Here is a 23,682-nt window from a genome sequence, read left to right on the forward strand (position 1 = left end):
ATATAATTATTTTTTTGGAATAAAAATGCATAAGTCTTGATATATAAATGAAACGATTAAAAAGGCTTGCTTGCACTCAGGAGTGCATATGAAAAGTTCACAGTAAGTACATGATTGCATTCAGGAATGCAAATAAACATATTATAGTAAGGATATACATTTCATATTCGGAATGATCAAAGATGAATGAATGAATGCACTAATAAGGATACTTAATAAAGAAATATATAAATACGTCAATCTCTGGTGATATTTTTTTTTGTTCAATATATTAAACTTGTCTAACAATAAATAAATGAAATTTCATCTTATTCTATATATAATAATCGATTGATAATTAAATGGTGCAAATCAATCAAAAGGAAATTTGAATCATTCTGAAAAGAAATGTGTAAGCTTTGCTAGATGAATGAAGCGACAAAATGGCAGCCAGCACTCAGGAGTGCGTATTAAAATATGTCAAGGGTATACATTTTTATTCCAAAATTATTAACAAATGAATATTAAATGAGAGAAAGAGAGAGTATTTTTATTATATGTATAGATATATGAAAGTTTCATAAGAAATGTTGAAGAGATATAATGAACGATATAAAGATTATTAAAAAAATGTTTGGAATTTGTGGAAGAAATATGATTATTTTTTGGAATAAAAATGCATAAGTCTTGATATATGAATGAAGCGATTAAAATGGCTTGCCTGCACTCAGGAGTGCATATGATAGGTCACAGTAAGTACATGCCTGCATTCAGGAATGCAGATGAACGTATTATAGTAAGGATATGCATTTCTCGTTTCGAATGATCAAAATGAAAATGCACTTATGAAATAAATAAATATTTAAATATTCCAGTCTTATCTTATTTTTTTAAAGAAATAATAATTATTCAATAATGAATGAAGATTATTTCATATTCCTCCAAATATCAAAGTGTACTTATATTTAAATAAAGTGCAAATGAATGAAAAGAAAATTTGAATCATTCTAATTAGAAATGTATAAATCTTGCTAAGCGAGCGATATGATACAATAATAACAGCCTTGCACTCAGGAGTGCATAAAATATGTCAAGGGTATACATCTTTATTCCAAATTATTTAATTTAAACATGATCATCGAATGAAAGAGTTGATAGATATATAAGAAAGTATATTTTTATTGTATATAAACATATATGTGAAAGTGTTATAAGAAATATGAAGAGGAAATAGCGAATGATATGATAATTTGTTTAATAAATGTTTGTGCATAAATTAAAGAAATATGATTATTTTTTGGAATAAAAGTGCATAAGTCTTGATATATAAACCAAACGAATAAAAAGGCTGTCCCACACTCAGGAGTGTGGGCGAAAATAGTTCAGGGACAGGTTTGCATTCAGGAATGCACCTGGATACTCAAGCATGTAGATTTTTATTTCAGAATAATTATACTTTTTTTTTTTTATAATTGTTAAAAAGTAAATAATTCTTCCTTCAATTTTTTTTTTTATATGAATCGTCATAATTATATATGTATGTATACGAAATATATACGTATTTCATCAATATATTATTCTGATTATTCTGATTAAAAATCTATAAGACTTGATGGAGAATTAGGATAGCAATAAGCACATGCCTGCATTCAGGAATGCAGATGCGAATAAAAATGTTTGTTAAAGCCAATGGCAGTTGTCAATTTTATATAAATAAATTAATAAAATACGTATTTCTTTAAATAAATCTATGTAAACATAGAGAAAAAGAAGTGTATATATTTAACATATGTTATATCGTTTCTAATTTGTATTGATTTTGCAATTTCATAGGTACGTCGAATACACATGACTCTGATATTGTGAAAGTGTACTTATTACTATATTTTTTATTACAGTAATAAATTAAAAAAATCTCTTGAAAATGATGTAATCTATATATAAGACACTCGATGTAACTGCATACTATACGCGTTAATGTTAAACGTTTCGAAAAATAAGATATTGTATCTATTGGGTAAATATAGATCTGATCTCAATATGGTTATGGTTATGGCGGTATACGAACTTGCGTATGCATTATATAATGCGACGCAAGATACAGTTTATTTTTTTATTGTCTTTTTCAACGCGGTTTTATCCATTTCTTAAACATTCTTAAATGTTCAAAAAAATTTTTTTTCCTTTTTTTTTTTTCTTTCTTTTTTTATAACATATCTTGAATATTTTTTTAACATGTATAAATATTTATATATTTGTGGATTATATATCAATTGTATTAAATAATATAAAAATATTCTTTACACATTTATGACTTATTTCAATTCTATTAAATGATAACATAAAAAAAATTCCTATTCTTATTAGAGCTGATCTTCTAATGCATCGAGAATTCGGGATGTTTAAAAATGAATGGCATTTGATGGCCATTTTAATGCTTTTCTCTTTTTCTATTTTTCAGCATCACAATCCTTGGCAAAAAACAAATTTCTTTTTCTTTCTTTTTTTAATGATTCACATATAATTTTGTATAACTTACAATAGTTGTAAATTATCAAGTTATTTAGATATTATAAATGAAAGTTATCAGCCACGGATTGTGCATATGATTTCATCTTACCACACATGCCCTTTTATATAGTTTTTTGTTACAGAGATTTATACATATACGTACACATTTAAGGATAGATATGTTGGAATATAAATTAAAAAATAATTATCAACTAGACGATTGTATTTTAATTTATAAATCCAATCATAGCTCATGATAGTGATCTTCATTAATAACTATCCCTTGAAACGCAACAATGAGTGTGAAGATAAAGTGAAAATACGAAGAAACTTATAATAATAATATAAGGTTTGTAATAATAATATATACGATGTAAAATTAATTGATTAAGATAATTAATATATTATAAAATTTATTTGTTTAGATGTTACAGATGTCTCAATCGGATCAAGGTATATAAAGAATATGGATAAATTTGAAGACTGAGTTTACGCAAGTTCCTTCTTTTCCTTTTTTTTTTTTTTTTTTTATTTTAACTATTTGAGTATTTTACAATTTTGTGATTTAATCAAAATAATGATTTATGTTTCAGGACGTATTGTTCAGATAGCCAAGCTTAAACTTCTCTTCTTATAATCTGTTTTTTCCTATTTTTTTCTATTTTGCTACATACATGTGTTTAATCAAAACGAATATTTAATTAGAATTTATTTTCAGATATTAATAATTTCATTGATATTTTATGTTCACAGATATGCTACTTCTCCGAATACACCAAATTTCAATATTGCTTTTATTGCATAGTAATCGTCTGTTTTAATAATAATTGTCTAATTTAAATGTTTTATGTTCATAGATGGCCATGCTGTGATACTGTATGTACGAGTACAATACAAAATACATTTGTAATAATTTGATAATAATTATTATATTTCTGTGTATTTATGACTTGTACTTTATATTTCAGATTCTAATTTAATAACGATTATTATTTCTGTATAGGTATCCAGGATTTTTCTTTCGGATTCAACATAGTGATTATCGTTATAATACGCTAAATATAATATATATGCATTTTATAATAATCCGATAACAATTATTATTTTTTTAGATGTATCCAGGATTTGCATTTTTTGTTTCAGATTCAACATAGTGATCCTTGCTGCAATATATTTAATATAATATATACATCTTCTTATACACATAGTCTTTTTTTTTTTATATTTTTTATATTTGATATTTGTATGTATATATATATGATTTGTATTATCTGTTTCAGATACAACAGGATGATAGACAACAATTTAAGAATAGAGTACCGAAAAAGGTCCCTATTCTTATTATCGGGTAGGTAGGTCGATATCAAACGATATTCATGGTTTTTCGTTCATCCTTAATTGGTTGAAAAAAAAGCTGTGATTCGTTTCGCGATTGTGATTTATAATAATTAATAATAATTTAAAGTAGAGTCTTAGCCCGTGGGTCTCCGTAAGCAGCAACCTCCAAGTGGTGAGACCTGGGCAATCGATATTAATTGCGATACAATAATCTCTAACGTAACGCAAGTACTATCGAGCTAATGGCTGCGCTAAATTTCAGTTCAAATTTTGCATGTTCTAGAATAAAATTGTTTTATATCCATTTAACTTACTTGTTTAATTGTCAAATATTATGAAAAAAAAAAAAAATGTTCTGCTTTAAAAAATTTGCAATTTTGGAATTCGATTCACGTTTATTCTTTTTTTTACCTATTTAATTTCTATTCTCTACGTCTAGCTGTGAACTGCAGAGTATGGATCATCGATCTAACGCAATTGTTAGTTATTTTCAGGGCAATGCGGATAACAGGATGCTACGACATATGAAGAATAATATATGTGAGTATATAATAAAATATGCATAATTAGTATGTTAAGATTGTTAATTTGATAGATTGAGAAATATATTAATGATTCCACAGGTTGTTTTCTGTTACGATAATTTGATCTTTATTTTATCTAATATTTACAATCGCATTTACACAAAATACCTACACATTCCTTCTTCCTGCGTATTTACATTTAAATTACAATATAATTAAAATATGTTGTACGTTATAGCCAATCCGCGAGTTGTTCCAATTGCTGTCGTTTCTGCAAATAATAGATATCCAAGTCGTGTTCTTCTCACGTCATCATTGATAACAATTATAACAGCCAATATTGTTCTCTTTGAATTTATCTCGTGTAGAAAATGAAAGAAAGTACAAATTTTCTAAGAGTCTTCTGCAGTATTATCACACTGTCGTTTCGCAGATCGTTATCATTTTGCGCTTTTTAAAAATTTTATTATCTGCTTCTATAATTGACAGGTCACGAAATGTACAATATTTCGCACACAACGATGCTACACCAGATAAGAATGACATACATTATCTTACACCATGATCAATACTAATTAGCGAGTGTCGTGAGCACGTGACAATTTCTATACTAAAACGTTAATGCACAAGAATAATCATACATTTTTTTTTTTCACACTGTTTGTGATGTTAATTACGTGCTTAACACATAATGTGACCATAAATTGTGTGTGAGCCATCTCGAACGTTGATCTAAAATCTCGTATCGCGAGTGCAGCAATATTACCCTAAGGTCTCTTTTCTAAACGTATTTACGAAGAACACTTTTAAGAAAATTACATTAATAATGCATTTTGACGTTAAAACACATTTCGATATTGTCTTTCGTATATTGCGCCATATATTTATTTAAAGATTAAAAAAAATATTTTAGAAATCATCATTCGGATTAAAAAATCTTAGCTTAACAGTAAATTATCGAGTTTATCTATCCGCAAAACTTTATTTATTCGAATCGTTCCTCTAACAATTAGTCGATTATTGCATTGCAATACAGGCGTAAACAGTTACGCTTACTTTTTCTTTTTTTTCGTTTTTTGCTTTTTTATGAAAATGCTCTTTGCGTATCTCTTCACGTTTCGATAAAAAGAAAAAAAAAAAAAGAAAGAAAGAAAAAGAGAGAAAAAAAATAAAAATAAAAAAAAAAAGAAAGGAAGAAAAAACCATACTTCTGTAAAAGAACGGTCGTATTATATCTTTTGTAACGTAACTTTGGTGTTTTACTTAGAAAATAACGACTACGCGACTACAGTGAACCAGCACCGAAAGAGATATTACTTAGGAAATCGTCGAATGTGTGGCGTGTCTGTACTTTGTGTGCATGTGTCTGTGTATGTGTTGCAAAAAATGTCGATTAAAGAGGATTACATAGTCATCATCGCATAATGTTTTACCAATAATACTTTTTTTCTCTTCGACGAAAGAGTAAATATATATGTATATATGTGTATACGTATATATTAAGAATTATCATCATCACACGTGTAAACGCGCGCGCCCGCGTCTCGTAGCTACGTTTAAAATAAGTTTTCCTTTTAAATAGGCGTTATCACGTAAGAGCTTTGAAAAATATATGTATATCGCGCGATAAATAGTTCTCTATTAACGATTAGGTAATACTCGCGGCATATAACATATAGAATTTTTGATAAATTTCCAATAAACAGCTTGTTTAGTTATTTAATACCGTTTACCGCATACAGCGCATCGAGATTCGTGATATTTGATAAAGACAAAGAATGCTTTGATATTTTATTATTTCTATTCGACTATTCCCCAAATGTGTGAATCGTCAACGCCGTTACGTTACGCGAGAGCAGAAGCAGGTAACGAGCTATGTTTCGGTTTCGTTTTGTTTAAGAAAACCTTGATGAACCCATTGAAATCCGCGCTTACGAGAACGTGACCGCCGCATCCTTTAGTACGTTGTTCCACGACAGGATCAACGGGTGCGTTGTTCACGTTCGAATTTCCTATACTCTTTGGATCATCCTTTGCCTCCCACTGCTCTCTCTCCTCGATCTGTTTAATGATACTATCTGGATTTGGTGCGAATACGGCACACGTTACGACAGCATTGTGAGCTTTTATCCCTTCCCAAAAGTCATTACGGTCTCTACGAACGCTAGAAAATTTGGAGTAGTCGTGATGCGTCTTCCATATGTAAATGCATTGATTTTCCGATCCGCTCACTATGTATTGACCATCTGGACTGAAGCTCGCTTTGATTTGACTGCTAACGTTAACGTATCCCTTGTACTTGCAGGATAGATTTAAATCTCTTAAATCGTAGAGACGTATTCGGCTATCGTTCGAGGTAACTAGGATCTTGTCCTCTCCTGGCATCGGTTCGATACCACTGATCTTACGACCGGTCGAATTCTTTCCTCTTGTCGAACGTACGTCTATTTGAGTATGATACTTTAATTGATCGGTGTTATAAAATATACATCGACCGTCGTACGAGCCGACGACAGCGAACTTGCCATTTTGACAAAAGTTCGCAGCTGTTATTAGTTTCGTTTGGCCGTCTACCTCGTTCCAAACAGCTACCTTCTTATCGGGTATGTTCCAAAGGCGGAGTTTACCGTCCAGCGAGCCGGAAAGGAAATATCGATCATCCCGTGGATGAAAAACTATTGCGGTTACAAAGTCTATATGCTGAAAGCAACATAAGCATTCCTTTCGTGATATATGCCATAATCGTACGGTTTTATCCATCGACGACGATAAAACGAAATAGTTCTTCGACCATGAAACGTCGAGTAAGTCCGACGTATGTCCTGTGTACGTACAGAATGGCTTTGGCATAAACGGACTCTTCGTTCCTTCTATCTCACTGAAGGCACTCGCTACGACGTTAGGATCCTCCATAGATTGCTGAGAAACTAAAGATTCTTGGGAAGGCGTCGGACTGACCTTTTCCGCGTTATACTTAGTTCTCATATCCTGGAAATACGAGAATGCATCTCGTAAAACCCAGATTCTTAAAACCCGATCTTGTCCAGCAGTTGCTAATAATCTACCGCATGCTGAAAATTTCATACACCAGACAGGGCCAACGTGTTCTCCGCTAAGATCTTGAACGTGTTGCAAACAACTGAATTCGTATGGACCTTTGTGACTGTTGGATGCCTTCAATTTAATGTATTGTTGCTCGCCAGGGTAGACATCGTCGACGATATCCATCACGTCCTCTTTGTGTCTCGCGTATGATACTTCTTGAGCGATTGATTTTGCTTTGTCCATAGTTTTCTTAACGGTCGATCCTAGGAATCGTTTCAACTTCTGCGTTCGCTTACGTACTCTACCCACCGTTACATCTTCGTCCGGTGGTATACTCGACATTTTACTATCAACGCTTTCCTCGTCGCTCTCCTTCTCTTTTTCCAAACTGGAATTACTTATGTACTCCGACGTTAATCTCATAATGTGCAAGGATAAGGGATTGATGCATTGCGGTAATTTATCTTCGGCTATGCTTAATGGCACTCTTTCTCCCGTATCCAAATTGAGTACGGTCACTTGTTCTAATATTTCCTGAAATCGCAATTAGGAAGAAGGACGTTAGGTTTCAATGATCATCGCTTTTTAGAATCGATGTTATTTGAATCGGTATTAGGATTACCATGTCCGTAAGACGTTTTCCAGAATCAGTTCGTGTTCTTACGAACATATTTAATTGTTTAACCATATCCTGATCGCCAGCAGATTTTCGTCTTTCTCTAGAACCTTGAGGACTCAAGCCAGGAAGCTTGTGAGGACCCAGAGAATATCGACCGATACTGTTGCTAGATATCGATCCCATGGGACTACTAGACTTATCGCTCGATCGTACGCTAAGTAATTCCGCTTTCATTCGTTCTATTCTTTCCAATTCTTCGGTCGACGGTCCTTCGGCTTTCGACTTGTCTTCGTCCTAAAAGTAACGGACAGTATTTTCAAGAAATTACTTATTTCGATTGCGTTCATTACCTTGTTACTTACTTGTGGCTTCACAACGTATTGTCCTTTGGTCGCAGATCTAATATCAAGAGAATGTTCGAATTCTCTCGTAATAGATTCGATGGTACTTGCCGGACTTGGTAAAGGGGAAGCTGGTACTAAGACTTCCGTAGTTGGTGGCTGAAATTTGGACGTTCACGTGAAGAAACGGATTTGATCGTTCGATCGTTAAAGAATTATGTAACAGCAATTGAGAGATATATGTCAAACCATATTATGTTCTTACGAAAGAAGAGCGATAGACTGCGTAAAAGGACTAGAAGGAATTAGGTGTAGGTCTCTTGTTCTCACGTAGAAAGATGATAACGGAATATCTTACAGCAAGATCGGTAGGCGTTTGCACTTTCGATTTCTTCTTACGTCTAGGCGGTGCTACGGGCACGTCTACTTTCGTACCATCCTCGAGGGCCTTTCCATTATTTTTTGTACTCGCGATGACATCGGGTTCTTGAAGCATCATAGTCTTGTCACTTTGCGGACGTGAGACATAATCGCATCTACCGTTAACAGAGGATTCCTGAAGGATATCCCCTGATAAGGTAAGGACGCTTGATGACTGAGACAGCTTACCAGATGCAGTATCCTCGTCTTTGCTCGGAATACTAGCAATGGAGGACATCTGGTTTTCGCGAGTAAGAACAGTCGAGGCGGAACACTGAGCTACACCTGGTGCAATCATCCCAGAAACATTATCCGTTACACCCGCTAAAATTCGACCTACTCGGCCTAAAGAAGTCATACTTTGCAAACTGAGAGTATCATGTTCTATAATTCGGAACGGGTGGGTCGTTTTAGAAGGCATCGGATAAACTCCTTCGATGGAGGAAGTTTGACTATCCGGAGGAGAACTGTTGACGGGAATATCATCATCTTCCGTCTGCATACGCTGTCTCAATTCACGAAATCTCCTTCTACCCACGATCTTATCCGTATTCGTCACCTTTCCGTCATCTTCCTAAAGAAGTTGATAGATCATTAACGTCTGTTATACGAAACGTTATCAATTGATAGATTTGTTATACTTACTAGCAGTCTATCCTTGCTCTGTACTCTTTCCAAAGCTACATTATCCTTAATATCAGAAGTTGGTTTAGGGTCTGCCGGCTTGACAAAAACATCATCCACTATTTCTTTAGTAGAATCTGGTATACCCTGAATTTGTATCTCCGCGCTTGTGGAATCACGCTGTCTGACTTTCCTACAACAAGATTATCCTCGCATTAGAAATAGGAATAGATCCATCTAGATGGTACTCATGTTGCCACGCGTATCATTGACTCGTATCTCTCTGTCGACTCAAACTCCTTTCGTATTATTTAAAAGATCGAAGAGATAAATTGCCGATAATCTGGAGAGGCTCATTACGTAATTAAGTAGTTAATTAAAGAGATACCTGTGGAATTCTTATTAATATAAAGAATCTTGGTAAATTGATAATAACAAGATAATAACAAGATCGTATAAACTATCTAGCTTTGAAATAAACGATAAAAAGGTGTAAAAGCAACGAAGAACATCGATAAAGAATTACCGCGAGACACGATGGAAGGAATCGTCCTCCGCGTCGAAGAACTCCTCGGAATCGCTGCTTCCAGACATCGTCGTCCTCGCTGAACGATCGTCGATGACACTCTCGTCAGCATCGGTGGTAAAGTCGCAACGCGCGTCACGCGATCGCGAAGACAGTCACCGTCAACGTAGAAGGAAGGTAAAAAGTTTCAAGACGCAGGAAGAAAGAAGGAGACATCATTCGGTTCGCTCTCTTCGAGGAGAAGAAGAAAGAGCGAGGACGAGACGATGCCGATGATTAGGAAGTGTATGCGAGAGACGAATACAAGGGTAAAGCAACGAGCGGGGAACGTACTAGCACGCACACGCGTAGTACATAGGTATTGGTATGTGAATACATAGCAAATACATAGGTACGTTATACGCACGTCGCGTCGTTCGTACGGGGCTAAGTCGGCGGAGCTGGTTGAAGCAGCTACGGGAGCGAGAAGGGGTGATAAAAGAGAAAGAGAGAAGAGTAAAAACAATGCTAATGCACGACGGAAAGGAAATCTCTAGATTCCCTAGAGAAGGTAACGAACGATCCGAAGGTAGCCGAGGTGGCACACCTGTAAGGGTAAATCCAACGAGAGCGCCAAGTCGCGCTAAGCGATATTGCGATTGGTCGAACTCTGCGAGTTTCTTGATCTCGAAACTCGTGCCGTTGCCCGCTCGTCGGCATGCCTGCCGCAAAGGAGGCGAACCGTCACACAAAAGCAAGATGGAGGATCTCACAGTCGAAGTATGCGGCGAAAACGGAGCATATTATAAGGTTCGTTCTGTGGAAAGTATAGAAAATGTTGAGAGGAAGAGCAAGGCCGTGGATAGTACGTGCCACGAGCCGTGGAGGGCTTCTAATATAACGTTACACTCGCTCGTACTTCGCGAAAGCGCGCACCTCAAATGTTCGCGAGGTAACGCGGCTTCCTCCGACGCCATGTCTCGTTTGACAGGGCGTGATTTTTCCTAAGGGTTCACTTTTACATCTATCGAGATATCCTGCGCCAGGATATATCCTGGTTAGCCTCGAACGTTTAACCGTTGCGCGTGGAAACGGATGCTATCTATGCCTTCCCGATGGCATCGCCTGACGCGTGCCGCTGTCACGTCGAGTCCGATCCATGCCACTCGATGCGTTTTCATCATTTTTTACTTACTATCAATTTACACCTTTCTTTCTATTCTTTTTCAGGCCTTTGTCACTGATGTCTTTGACGACGAGGTTCTGGTAACTTTCGAAAATGAGTAAGTTACTTAAGCACTGCTTCAGACCTCTTTTAGATCCACGATATAAAAGGGTTTAGATGCTATCTAGAAAACGCATACGCTTGAAAAACCTTCTCTGTTATCTCGTGCTTTTTAATACAAGGAAGATGCTTCTTAATGAAGTACTTTATCGCTCATAAATAAGCTGACAAATCGAATACTATCAGTTTGTATTTTTTAACACGTCCATGTCCATGTTTGGTCATTTCTCTTGTCGTTAGTCTTGTACTTGATGCGCTTGCTAAAACAAAGTGATGTTGTATTTTTATTTGCAATTGTATTACTTTCTAATGCCTTTATTTTCCTATTTGATACGTATTACTATGTTTGATGCTACATCGCAAGATGCTTTGTTAAATAATTATAATTTTTTTTTAACGCATTTTCTCTTGACTTTAACAACTACGTTATTGCTATCGCGTTGAGAGATGACACCAGCTTGTTATCCCTTCGTTTGCTTGTTCTACTAGCTGATATTGTGTAGAGCTTTTGATTTATATTAATTCAAGTGCATAGTGTGGAAGGCTTTTGCATTTAAAAAAAATTCGTGTTGTTTTATAATATAAGAAACTTATCCATATCTTTAGTACGATTCGCTGTCATATTTTAGCTGGCAACCTGAGTCAAAATTTCCATTTGCTCAAGTACGACTACCACCAAAGGATGGTGTCAAAGCAGAATTTCAAGAGAACCAAGAGATTGAGGTATTTTCTCGATCTAATGAGCAAGAAGCTTGGGGATGGTGGAAAGCGATCATTAAGGTTTGTTATATATATATCAGTACAAATCGGTTGAATTCTGAGTATATAAAATATCTAGACATTATGGCATTGTGCAATGTTACGTAATTTACCATTTTTATACTTCAGATGATCAAAGGAGGTTTTCTAGTAGTAGAATATTTGGGGTGGGATTATACTTATACAGAAATAATAAGTAACGAGCGGCTTAGAGTAAAAAATGTCAATCCCCCTATTGACAAAAATACGTTTCACAAGATCGAAATTGAAGTACCTGAAGATCTGAGAGAGTAGTAAGTAATAGTTTCAAAATTTTTATATGGAATTATAATTTAATTATCTTTTAAATCTATACTCCAACATTTCTACGTGCATCTATGTAAATTTGTTCTCTTGTCGGAGCAAATATATGAATTAATTTATTTTACTTTAGTGCTAAGATGGATAATGCACATAAGGAATTTCAAAAAGCAATCGGGGCAGCAGTGTGCCGATATGTGCCTGAACGAGGAGTACTGCTGGCCATCTCCCGTCATGAAAATATACATCGTCACAGTACTATGCTCCAAGAAATGCATTTTCGTAATTTATCACAGAAGGTTCGTATTTTATAATTCTTCAATCAACCATAATTAATTCCATAAGTAATCTTAATGAAGCGTTTGTTTCTTCATAAGCTTTCGTTTTATATTTTTATGTATAAATATTGTAGGTTTTGCTGTTAAAAAGAACAGAAGAAGCAGCACGCCAACTTGAATCTACTAAACTTCAGACGATCGGGGGGTAAGTCAATAATTTGATTAATTTCGTATATGAATTACGAGTATGAATCTTGTGACATTCATCACCTGCCCTTATCCACGTACTGTCCTCATAACCATCCTGTCTGTGGTTTGCATTTACTGGCAGAAATATGTTCACAAGATTTTTAACAAATGGCTATCTTTACAAGCAGTGTAAACAATATTTAATTCGATTAACTATTAACGATTAAATTGTTAATTTAATCATTTGTTGATTTAATCGTTAACGATCACAAATCTCGTCTTGAAATTAATTTTTGTATCTTTTTATCGTATTATCATTTAATAATTAATTAAAATGATAAGATGAATAAGTGATTGTGAGGTGTAATTCATCAGTGATTTATGTTTCTGTAAAGGAATTGGTCAATGTAATTGTTAATTGTGAATTGAATTAATTATTGCTCACAACACTGTTTACAAGATTGATATATAACTTTATAAATATATAAAAGCACAATATTACTCATTTTTCATGTACTAATGCAATCTCATTCATCTTTCATTAGTACCATAATTGTAAATAGCACGCATAAAACATATAAGCAAAGTACAAAAAGGAAATTTATGTGGAGTGTAATTTATTGCATTAATAATTTTACACATAAGCACGTTTCTTTGATAATGTGTAACAAAAAAAAAAAATAATAATAATAATAAAAAAAAAATTACTGCAAGAAAAAATTCTTGAAGAAACATGTTTCTTAGTACAGTATCATTAGTTGTGATTTTCGATTATAAACGAAGTTAATTTATTCCGATGGCTTGATGCATCCCTGTCCAATTAACTGTAGGATAAAATGACTGTAAGGAGCTATTTTCTACGTTTTGAAAAGTTTTGATTTGTGGTAGATCACAGAATAGGAATAATTATCATAAAAATGATCAAATTTTTAAAGTACTTCTCATATTGTTTTCTACTTCATTTATATGGCATTAAATTTACAAGTTTTTCTCCATACTGTTTGGCAACATATATTTAAGTATATAATTAATGTAATTTAAATGTTACATAGAGATTAAAATATTTAGTTCATTTTCTAAGATTTTTGCTGCAGCCATAATTCAAGCAGTAAGCTGTTTCCTCCCATTGATCATAGTTGAGTAAGTATACAAAAAATGCCAAAATATTTTATAATTTGATGCAGGTATGTGAGTTGATTTTTGACTAATGTAATTAATATAGATAATTCTGTAGATGAGTTGGAACAAGAAATTACACATTAATTAATATTCTTTAGCAAGGAACAAACAGACAGAATGGAAGGGACATAGGGTAGGGCCATCTAATATAGAGGTTTCACTGAGTTACACCAGAGTTTCTTTCTCATTTCAGCAAGTTTAGATCTTCGAACTTTATATATCAGCGTGTCTCAGACTTTGAGGCAGGAGTGAGAACAAATTCAAGGTGAGATCACAGCAGCGTGGTTTAGATATAAGTTAGCTTACTGTATGACAAGCTACACAGCTGTATTTTCCCAATGAAAGATAAAATTACACTATAAATATGCATGCTTCGGCGTTGTGTAGTTCTTTCACAGAGAATCATATGCTTTAAATACACTGATACAAGATATATATTATTTATATTTTTTTCTTTTTATTATGTGCTCCGTAGTCGATTTTGAGTGATTGTGTAAAATAGTAAACTGATACATAAGCGTGTAGCTGTGATCAATTTTTAGTTACAATCTTTATCACTCTTACAGTCAAGTAGAGTTTTAAGTTTATGGATTTATCTTTTAAAAGGAAACGTTAAACCTTGGCCTGCCGATGTTTGAGAAACACTGATATATTCCATGTTTTGCACATATATCTAAATAAATGGTGGCTCTATCCTATGCTGATACATGTACGCGAATATACACATGATACCACATACTGTATATCATCTTATAAATAAAGGGCATTTCCTCCAATGATGAATCCAATGAAACAATGTAAATTAATATAAATCAATATGTGGTGACTACTTTTATCAAAATTTTTCATAACAAAATTTTAACATAGCTTCATCATCTCGTCCTTCAATTCATACACATTCAACATTTTATTATGTATACCATATATATATATATATATATATTATAATATCATCATTTTTAATATTTCAGTTTTAATTGACTGCATGCCAATTTAATAATCTTGAAATGCGTAACTTAGTGTCAATATCAATTTTTGTCAATAATTTAAACATAAATATTTATGCACTTCAATTCTTTATCTACAGTAAATGTTAATTTATGTGTGTTCATCTTGCATGATTATTTTCTGCATTACTATACAAGTCGGATAAACTCTCAGTATAATAAGAATATATTACTTGTACATGATACTTATTATCAGAAGTTATTCACTTGAATCTGCCAAAATGCAAGCCACAGTTAAAAATATATATTTTATAAAACAGACATGTCGCATTTGGCATGTTACGATATGTATATATACATATATATATATATATTATATATACACATATATGTATATATATCTTATTTTATATATTTACTGATATATATATATATATATATATATATATATATATGTATATATATATATATATAGTTAAGGCATGTTATTTTTTATGTGATACAATTATTATTATCATATTATAACATTGAAGAATTTAAAACATCGGTTAGATCATATCTTATAATATTAATTAATTATCAATGATACATGATATTGGCACATAATCATGATTCCATTATATATTCCATATAGGATGAATCAGTTTATTGTAATTATTAATTTAGGAGACCTTAAATTTGTTATATGGAAAACCACGTGTTATCTTTCCTTATCATCTCCTAATTTTTATAGATATAGTGATATCTGATATCAACAAAGTGACATTTAAATCCAATTATGTTATGATAAATATTTTGATGTTTGTAGATACACAGATGAATTTAATGTTCGAGAAGACCTCATGGGACTAGCTATTGGTGCTCATGGAGCGAATATACAACAAGCAAGAAAAGTAGATGGAATAACAAATATAGAACTGGAAGAAAATTCTTGCACATTTAAAATATATGGAGAGGTAAAGTCTACTTAATTCTACGAAAAATAGACAATTAATTTTCTCAAATTTTTGCTCTGACATCAAATCGCAATAACTGTTGTTATTAGCTGATAACTGTTATTATCACATTCAATTTAATGTTTATCTAAACTATTATCTAAATTTATTTTATTCGTATCTAATTATATCCATATATAAACAGAAATGAATATAAAGATTATTTTTTTTTAATTCTAGACACATGAAGCTGTCAAAAAAGCTCGCTCAATGTTGGAATATAGCGAAGAGTCCATTCAAGTACCACGCGTTTTGGTAGGAAAAGTAATTGGGAAAAATGGTCGCATTATTCAAGAAATTGTGGACAAGAGCGGTGTAGTAAGTATTTTTTTATATTACTTTTTAAATTTATTGGTAAGTTTTTACTAATTAATTGCTTGAAATTAAAAACTGAAAGTAATATTAAATATGCTTGGTTGCATTAATTTTCATTTTCAGTTGATATTCTAATCGTATTGTGGTCAGTTCTGTTTATGTAGTATAGGGACAGTATATCATAGACCCTCCTCATCTATTGGTGTATCTACATTTTTATTCTGCAGGGTATACACGAACATAATTTATCTACTTGTAAATGTTTGCCCTGCAAACGAGACCATTTAATTTCATAAAATATGGAATCTCTATACATTATCAGTTTCAGAAAATTGGCAAAATCGATATATGTTTCAATTGAAAATGGAAGTTATAAATTAATATAGAGTTACGTTGATGTGATATACGTGCATTGTTTGTTCTCGGTAGATAACAACTGGCTCGAGTGGGAATACTCACACTGATAGAGTAAGTATATTACATTATATTGTTTGTGGAATTATTTCATCTGGTTCATTGTATCAATTGAATATGTTTGAAAGCACTTACACATCTTACATGAACCACTCGGGCCAGTTTTACTTTTTCAATAAACACATCTTTGTGATTTATCAATATTAAATAATCACATGTCGGAAAAATATCGTAAATCATATTGCATTAAGTAAACTGTTTAATTTAATGAATATGTCTCTCTTTACATTATTATTATTATTATTATTATTATTATTATTATTATTATTATTATTATTATTATTAATATTATACATCATCTGTTTTCTTATTTTATATAACTTAATGTATGCATAACTATGAAAAAAAATCTCATAGTATATAGGATATTCGATAATGCCAAATATTAATATCAATACATGTATGTACACATTTATCTATATGCCAAAGTATATCTATTATAACTTATAGGAAACATAACAACATTATATGAAATATTGCTGTGACATTTAATTAATTAGTAAAATATTTTTCAAATATATTATCATTCCAGTCTTAGTATATAAAATCTTTTGTATATTATAGAATTTTCTCTAAAGAAAAGAAACATGCTAAAAGGTTTGAATTTTTTCAATGTCAATCAGCAAAGTTTACTACAATGTGGTTTAAAAATGTAGAGCTGTTATTATACTTTTTATAATAAATAACAGCCTACATTATGCTGCATATTTAGATAAATTTTACAGACTGATCAACATTTCAATTGATGGAAATAATAAACAACGATGACTGAAAACGGATGGTATGGATACGAAATAGAATTACAATCTGTATCGGTAAAGCTAATTTTTCATGGTATTATGAAATTATGCTAAGACAATATACATTTCAGGTACGAGTGAAAATAGAAGGAGACAACGAACCGCAACCGACGATCCCGCGAGAAGAAGGCCAAGTACCCTTTGTCTTTGTCGGTACTGTTGAAAGTATTGCAAATGCCAAACTTTTGTTGGAGTATCATTTGGCACATTTAAAGGTATATTCGTAGAATTATCATTATCCTTTATGATAAGCTTATGAAAGATATATACAGCAAATGTGAAAGTTATATATATATATATATATATATATATATATATATATATATGAAATATTTAACACACATATATTAACGTTGATGTAAAATGCTGGATATCTTGATTTTCTAGGAGGTTGAACAGCTCAGGCAAGAGAAATTAGAAATTGATCAACAATTAAGAAGCATGCATGGATCAACGACAGGACCAATGCCTAGCTTTCCACCGACAAGGCGAGGAATGGTCACCGGGCCCGAAGAGGGTGGTGGTGGTCGTGGTGGACGAGGCGGTCAGTCTAGAGGACGGGGAAGGGGTAGGGCCCCTGCCAGACATAATGCCGGTAATACTATTACTGATTACATCAACAATATAGAAAACACGCATAAACGTGATGGCAGAGTTCGCGGTGGATCTGATACCAGAGACATTAACAACAGAAATCATCTCACTACAAAGTAACAAATAATTCGATCTTGATTGCTTTGTGATAATATGCTGAACTTTATTGCATTACACTATTTCATTATAAGCTTGGATACATTCGTCAATGTATGTGTTAATATTTGGCCTCTAAGTATAAATTAAAAAATGTGATTAAAAGTACCATACATTGTTGATAAACACACTGTGAGAGACTGGTTTTAGATATCACGAGATTGTTGCGATTTAATTACAAATCTTTGAATAACTTTACAATTATACATTGTACAGCATTAGTATCCTAGAGAGTAGAGTTGTTTTGGATCACTAGATAAAGTTCTAACGAAATCTTTACTATTGTAGTACTTAGCCTATGCTCTTATTCTTTAGTAACTACTTATTGTAAACATTAGTAAAATAATGTAGTAAGAATAATTTAATTAGTACTTTTACATAGTAATTGGTATAAATAACATCATACATGAATACGAATGTAAAGTATTACACTTTACTTTCATTGTTTCTTTCTTTTTCTTTTTTTCTTTTCTTTTCTTTTCTTTTTTTTTTGTTACTTGATTCTCTTGTTTTCTTTCACACTTGTTATAAACAAAATAGATGAGTAAATTATGATTTAAAGTTTTTACGTGTTCATGTTTTTAGATAGCAAACTCACATTCTCTCTCTCTCTCTCATCTCTATCTCTATCTCTATCTCTCTCTCTCTCTCTCTCTGCACATTTTATGCAGTTGTAATTAGAAATATTTAAAGTCTGTATCTATATAATAATAGTAAGCATTTTTACAATTTTTACAAAATCCATACCAAATAAGACTGTATTCTCTAAGAGCATATTTGTTATAATACGTTTTCAAAAAATCCATTATTATAAACTGACTTTAGCACACATACGATAGCGTGTTAGTTTATTTTACAGTTAAAATTAATAGCATATATGTATATGTGTATATATATATATATATATATATATATATATATATATATATATATGATACAAAAGTATTTTTGAAAATAACATGGAAGTATTATCATAATATTTGACAATAATATGTATTTATGTACTAATCATGCTGGTATTACATTGCCTTACTCAAACATATAATTGTTTAATCGATCTTTATATATTGAGTTGAATTGAATTGTACTAAATATTTAAGATTTGTAAAGAAAAAGAAAATTAATAAATTTATAAATTACTGAGGTAATGTAATGCAAACGTAGATAACATTATCTTATTATTATCATAGGCATCAAAATGAATAAAACAGAAAAAAAAAAATTTGATAAGAATGTGAATGTAGCATAAAACCACAGTATGACTAATTTTGTTAATTTTGTATTATGATCATATTTATCTCTAAATAAAACTTATCTTGGACATAACATACTGTGCATGAAATTAATTATTACAATCCAGCAAATAAAAGGATTGAAATGAAATCATTTTTGTCGTGATTGTTAATTCGTGTTAGTTTGGTAGTTTAGAAAAAGAAAAAAAAAGAAAAAAGAAAATTAAAAACGATTCTGTCATTGATGCCAAACTGGTGTATGCTTCGTGTTCAGTAATAAGTTTTATTTCCTTATATGGATCATTATAATTTCATTAAAAGATTAATTGACTGAATCTTTTTATTTATTTATTTATTTATTTATTTATTATTATTTAAATAAGATTAAAATAAATTATCTCTTCATTATATACATTTTTGCAAATTCTTTTTTATACTTATATTGATTCATACTTTTAATTTTGTTTGTTTTGTAGGATTACGTCGTGATACTTTAGATGGTAACGAAGATCGTGTTCGAGACCTTCCACCAAGAGGTGGCCATCAAGGTGGTGCAGGAAATTCAGGGTATATGGGGGCTAGACAAGGTCGTCCACCGGTTCAACGTAGAGATCGTAGAGACGAACGTCGTCGAACGACGGACGACGAAGACACTGTTCTTGATAGTCAAGACGTTTCGAGCATTGATAGAGGTAAAATTATCCTTTGAATTGTGTATGAAAGAAAGAGAGAGAGAGAGAGAGAGAGAGAGAGAGAGAGAGAAAGAGAGATCGCTCCGTCCTAAAGAATATACGCATACATATTCGATCACGTAATACTTTGGGAACGTAGCATGAAACAGGGTGCAAACATTTGTGACCATCTAACACTAATTTTCTCGTGGAATAATAATTACTAATATACGCAATTAATAATTTGTGCAGAGTGCAGCTTTCTTTTTTGTAATGTCTTTTCTTCTTTTTTGTCTGAAAGTATTAGAATAATGTTCTATTTTTGCAAAAGATGGTCACAATGGTTTGTATATGTAGAGTCGGTGTCGAGCGTGGAGGGAGGTGCTAAAGTGATCAGACGAAGACGGGCTCGACGATCTCGACAGAGAAGTTACACGCCGACTAATAGCGAGAAAGGTAACTTCAATTTCAATAATCGTTAGATTAGTTTCATGTCTTTAGGACGAATGATCGGTTTTGTTTTGTTTTGTCTTTTTTTTTTTTTTCTTTTTTTTTTCCAAGAAAATGTGTTTTTGTGTGTGTGTGTGTGTGCGAGAGAGAAAGAGAGAATAAAATTAATATCAATTTTTTTCTCTTAATAATTGTACATCCAATGCTAATATATACATTTGTTCAGGCAGTAATGCCGGACCGGGCGATCAATCAACAATAACTAATAAAGAAGGAACGCCTGCAAATGACGTATCTGTATCGAACAACAGTTCTCAAGGTTCAAAGGGTCAGCGAGAACCACGAAATCGTCCTCCTCGAATGCAGCAGAGCAACAAGCCTAAGGAAGCTCTGGTGAATGGTACCAGTGGCTAAAAAACCGTAATGGTTCACCATAACAGCTGCTACTTACGTATAACACTACACCTGATGATGAGCTATTAACACCCAGCACGTAACATGACGTATACCTACGCAAGGACTTCACGATTATGGATCGCGACATGATTAGTCTATGCTCGTTGTTAAGACTGTTTGCTACCGATAAGAATATGACAGTTGTTTAAGAAAACGTCATTCTCCTTAAACACATTTAAGGACACATATTAATATCCATGCATGGTTTAGTTTAATGATAGTAATTATGCTATCATGTTTGATATACGGATACATTCATTGGGAGGTAGTAGCAGCACAATTTGGTCAAAAGGGTTCCCTGATTGTGAAACTGTGCCTCATTTTTATACCGAGCTCCTAACTTACGTGACAGTGCTTTGGATGTACTTTGTAAAGTACCCCCTTAGTCACTCGTTAATGTTTAACGATCCAATAATAGGCTGGATATTCGCGGCTCGTACGTCAATTACCAATTCGATTGAATTTCATCTGGATATGCCGTTAAGCTTTTACGAATGCATCACAAATAATTAAAGTTGTTTTCTTATCTTTGATTATAGTTTATATTTCTATTATATCATCATCGTCGTCATAAATCGTTAATTGTAAAGCATTTAAATTGATAAGATAAACGATTAAAAATACATTTGGATTATTAATTATTTGGTTGCATTCTTAAATGATATCGATTAAACAAGGAGAGAAAAATTCTTTTTGCTGGATAATGTTTTACAGTTTAAGAGGACAAATAAAATAAATAATACGAAACGAATATTGATGATTTTGTTGTGTCGTTTGAATATGTTATATTTTTATACGTAAAGACTAATACAGATACGATCAAAATGAATGGAATGATTCCTGACAACGTAATATTTAAACTATTCGTTATAGTGTTCATTTTAAAGTTACGCGTCTTCATGGTAGTTGATTGTAACGAGTTTATATTATTTTATATTAGCAGAATTAAATTCGTGTGAATAATTTAAATATTACATGTTATTTCCTTATTGTCGAAAAAGTATAAAAAAGGAAGTATACCAATTCAACGGAAACTAATGAATAATAAGTAAAAGTGTAAGAATTGTTAATCATAGTAATTAGGAAATATTTTCATATTATATACAGTCTGCTGAGAATATTCTTCTGAACTGTAAAACTGCCATGAAAAAAATCTTTTTTGTCCTTTACCTACTTGAGTAGGTAAAAAATGACTTATTGATTTTAATGGGTAGAACCTGTAATGACATTTCACGATGAATTTGTATAATCGCATTGCTTAGCGTCATAACTGGGATGAAATTTAATGAGATACTAGGAAAGTGAATTCCATTGTTAAATTTACGATGGTGGGCGGCAGCTGTAAGAAATCCTGGTTCAAAGGTGTTCCCAATGATGTTCCTTCTATTTACTTCACAAGATTTGAGTTTTTTTTTTTTTTTTGGTTTACGGTTATTAGTAGAGTTGTTAACGACACTAGATTTTTATGTTTCAATACTGAGTGTTGATTAATAATATCACAATGAATGCTAAAATGACTTCTTTGATTATGGGAAAACACAAACAGGTGTGCACAAGGAATTAGACTTTATTTCTGAGTACACTTCTTACGTGATTTAGCTTTTTTTTTACTACAGTATAAGCATACTATATCAAGTATTAGAATTTGATACGAAGTTCATTTCTGCATTGTTTCGCATGATTTAAAAAGAAAGTAAACGTATACTTAGTAATACCAATGTATGATGTGCCAGAGAAGGAATGATACATGTTTTATGATATCTAGCTGAAGTGCAGACTTAGCGCATACCTTTATTACTATAATACTACTTAGTCGAAATGTGGATGTCTGAAAAAATAAACTAGCTTTACTATACTAAGCTATAAAATAGATATGATTAACTGTTTTAAATTGATTATCAGTGATATTCAAGATTCAGTTATCAATTTAAAACAGCTATCTCTTCTTCCGGATATGACAACAACTAATCGGACGTGTCTCATGGATTTTGCAAAAACGCATGGCGGTTGATGCAACACATTGACACCTAACAAAACAGCTGCCATATAATCTGAATATTTTTATGGCAGCCAAAAACTGAGATATCCCCCAACTTGCTTGTTTCAGATACATTTGTATTGATTGCAATTTGTGCATAATTTAAGAATAAAACATTTCTGTACATAGACTGCTCATTAGTACATTGAACAAAAAAAAAAAAAGAAAAAAAGAAAAACAAAACAAACAACAAAAACGAAATCTTGGTGACCTCTCCTTAATTAAAAAAAGAAAAAAAAATTAATTAAAAAAAAAAGAAAAAAGGAAAAAGAAAGAAAAAAAAAAACAATGATGTATCCAACGAATGCAAATCCTTTTATCTATCAACATTTCTTACATGTATGCGTATTAGATTCGAAGTAAAATATCATTTGGAAGGTTCGATGTGTAAAATATTTGAAAAACATCAATTTTATAATAATAACTTATGTAAATAATTTATCACGTTGATTTCATTCTTAAAACAAATAACAGTATTCATATCTCGTTTGAATTTAAACAAAATGCGCGGGAAAAAAGTGTCTCTTTATACTATGTACGATATTTTGATCATTATTTATTCTTTCGAATATCTGTGTATAATTATTTTTTATAATCTTTTTATTCACTTACGTTTCTTCTGTCTGCTCGATTCGATTACTTTCTTTCTTTTCTTTTT

The 23,682-nt window shown here is 32.0% G+C and overlaps 2 protein-coding genes across 13 annotated transcripts; one reads left to right on the forward strand and one right to left on the reverse strand.

Annotated features, from left to right (window-relative positions):
• Positions 1-4,455: 4,455 nt before the first annotated feature.
• LOC122633996 (WD repeat-containing protein 44) lies at positions 4,456-10,059 on the reverse strand. Of its 5 annotated transcripts, XM_043822530.1 has the most exons (8): positions 9,928-10,059; positions 9,423-9,594; positions 9,138-9,351; positions 8,967-9,062; positions 8,716-8,843; positions 8,367-8,516; positions 8,020-8,310; positions 4,456-7,931 (listed from the first exon to the last, which is right to left on the reverse strand). In XM_043822530.1, exons 1-8 carry the CDS (start codon positions 9,993-9,995, stop codon positions 6,198-6,200), a joined length of 2,853 nt encoding a protein of 950 aa, XP_043678465.1. In that variant the 5' UTR covers positions 9,996-10,059; the 3' UTR covers positions 4,456-6,197. The 5 variants fall into 5 exon arrangements, with proteins under 5 accessions (XP_043678465.1, XP_043678462.1, XP_043678464.1 ...); XM_043822527.1 differs by having other exon boundaries at positions 8,716-9,062; XM_043822529.1 differs by having other exon boundaries at positions 8,967-9,351.
• Positions 10,060-10,414: 355 nt separating this feature from the next.
• On the forward strand, positions 10,415-23,154 carry LOC122633997 (fragile X mental retardation syndrome-related protein 1). 8 transcript variants are annotated; one of them, XM_043822531.1, is made up of 15 exons: positions 10,415-10,716; positions 11,137-11,189; positions 11,821-11,971; positions 12,080-12,243; positions 12,384-12,549; positions 12,663-12,733; positions 14,090-14,161; positions 15,652-15,799; positions 16,019-16,156; positions 16,583-16,621; positions 17,499-17,642; positions 17,815-18,022; positions 19,886-20,101; positions 20,438-20,536; positions 20,757-23,154. In XM_043822531.1, exons 1-15 carry the CDS (start codon positions 10,432-10,434, stop codon positions 20,942-20,944), a joined length of 2,142 nt encoding a protein of 713 aa, XP_043678466.1. In that variant the 5' UTR covers positions 10,415-10,431; the 3' UTR covers positions 20,945-23,154. The 8 variants fall into 8 exon arrangements, with proteins under 8 accessions (XP_043678466.1, XP_043678471.1, XP_043678469.1 ...); XM_043822536.1 differs by having other exon boundaries at positions 20,761-20,941; XM_043822534.1 differs by lacking the exon at positions 20,438-20,536.
• Positions 23,155-23,682: the final 528 nt, after the last annotated feature.

The sequence above is a fragment of the Vespula pensylvanica genome, chromosome 13 (assembly GCF_014466175.1).
Source record: "Vespula pensylvanica isolate Volc-1 chromosome 13, ASM1446617v1, whole genome shotgun sequence".
Lineage (NCBI taxonomy): Eukaryota > Metazoa > Arthropoda > Insecta > Hymenoptera > Vespidae > Vespula > Vespula pensylvanica.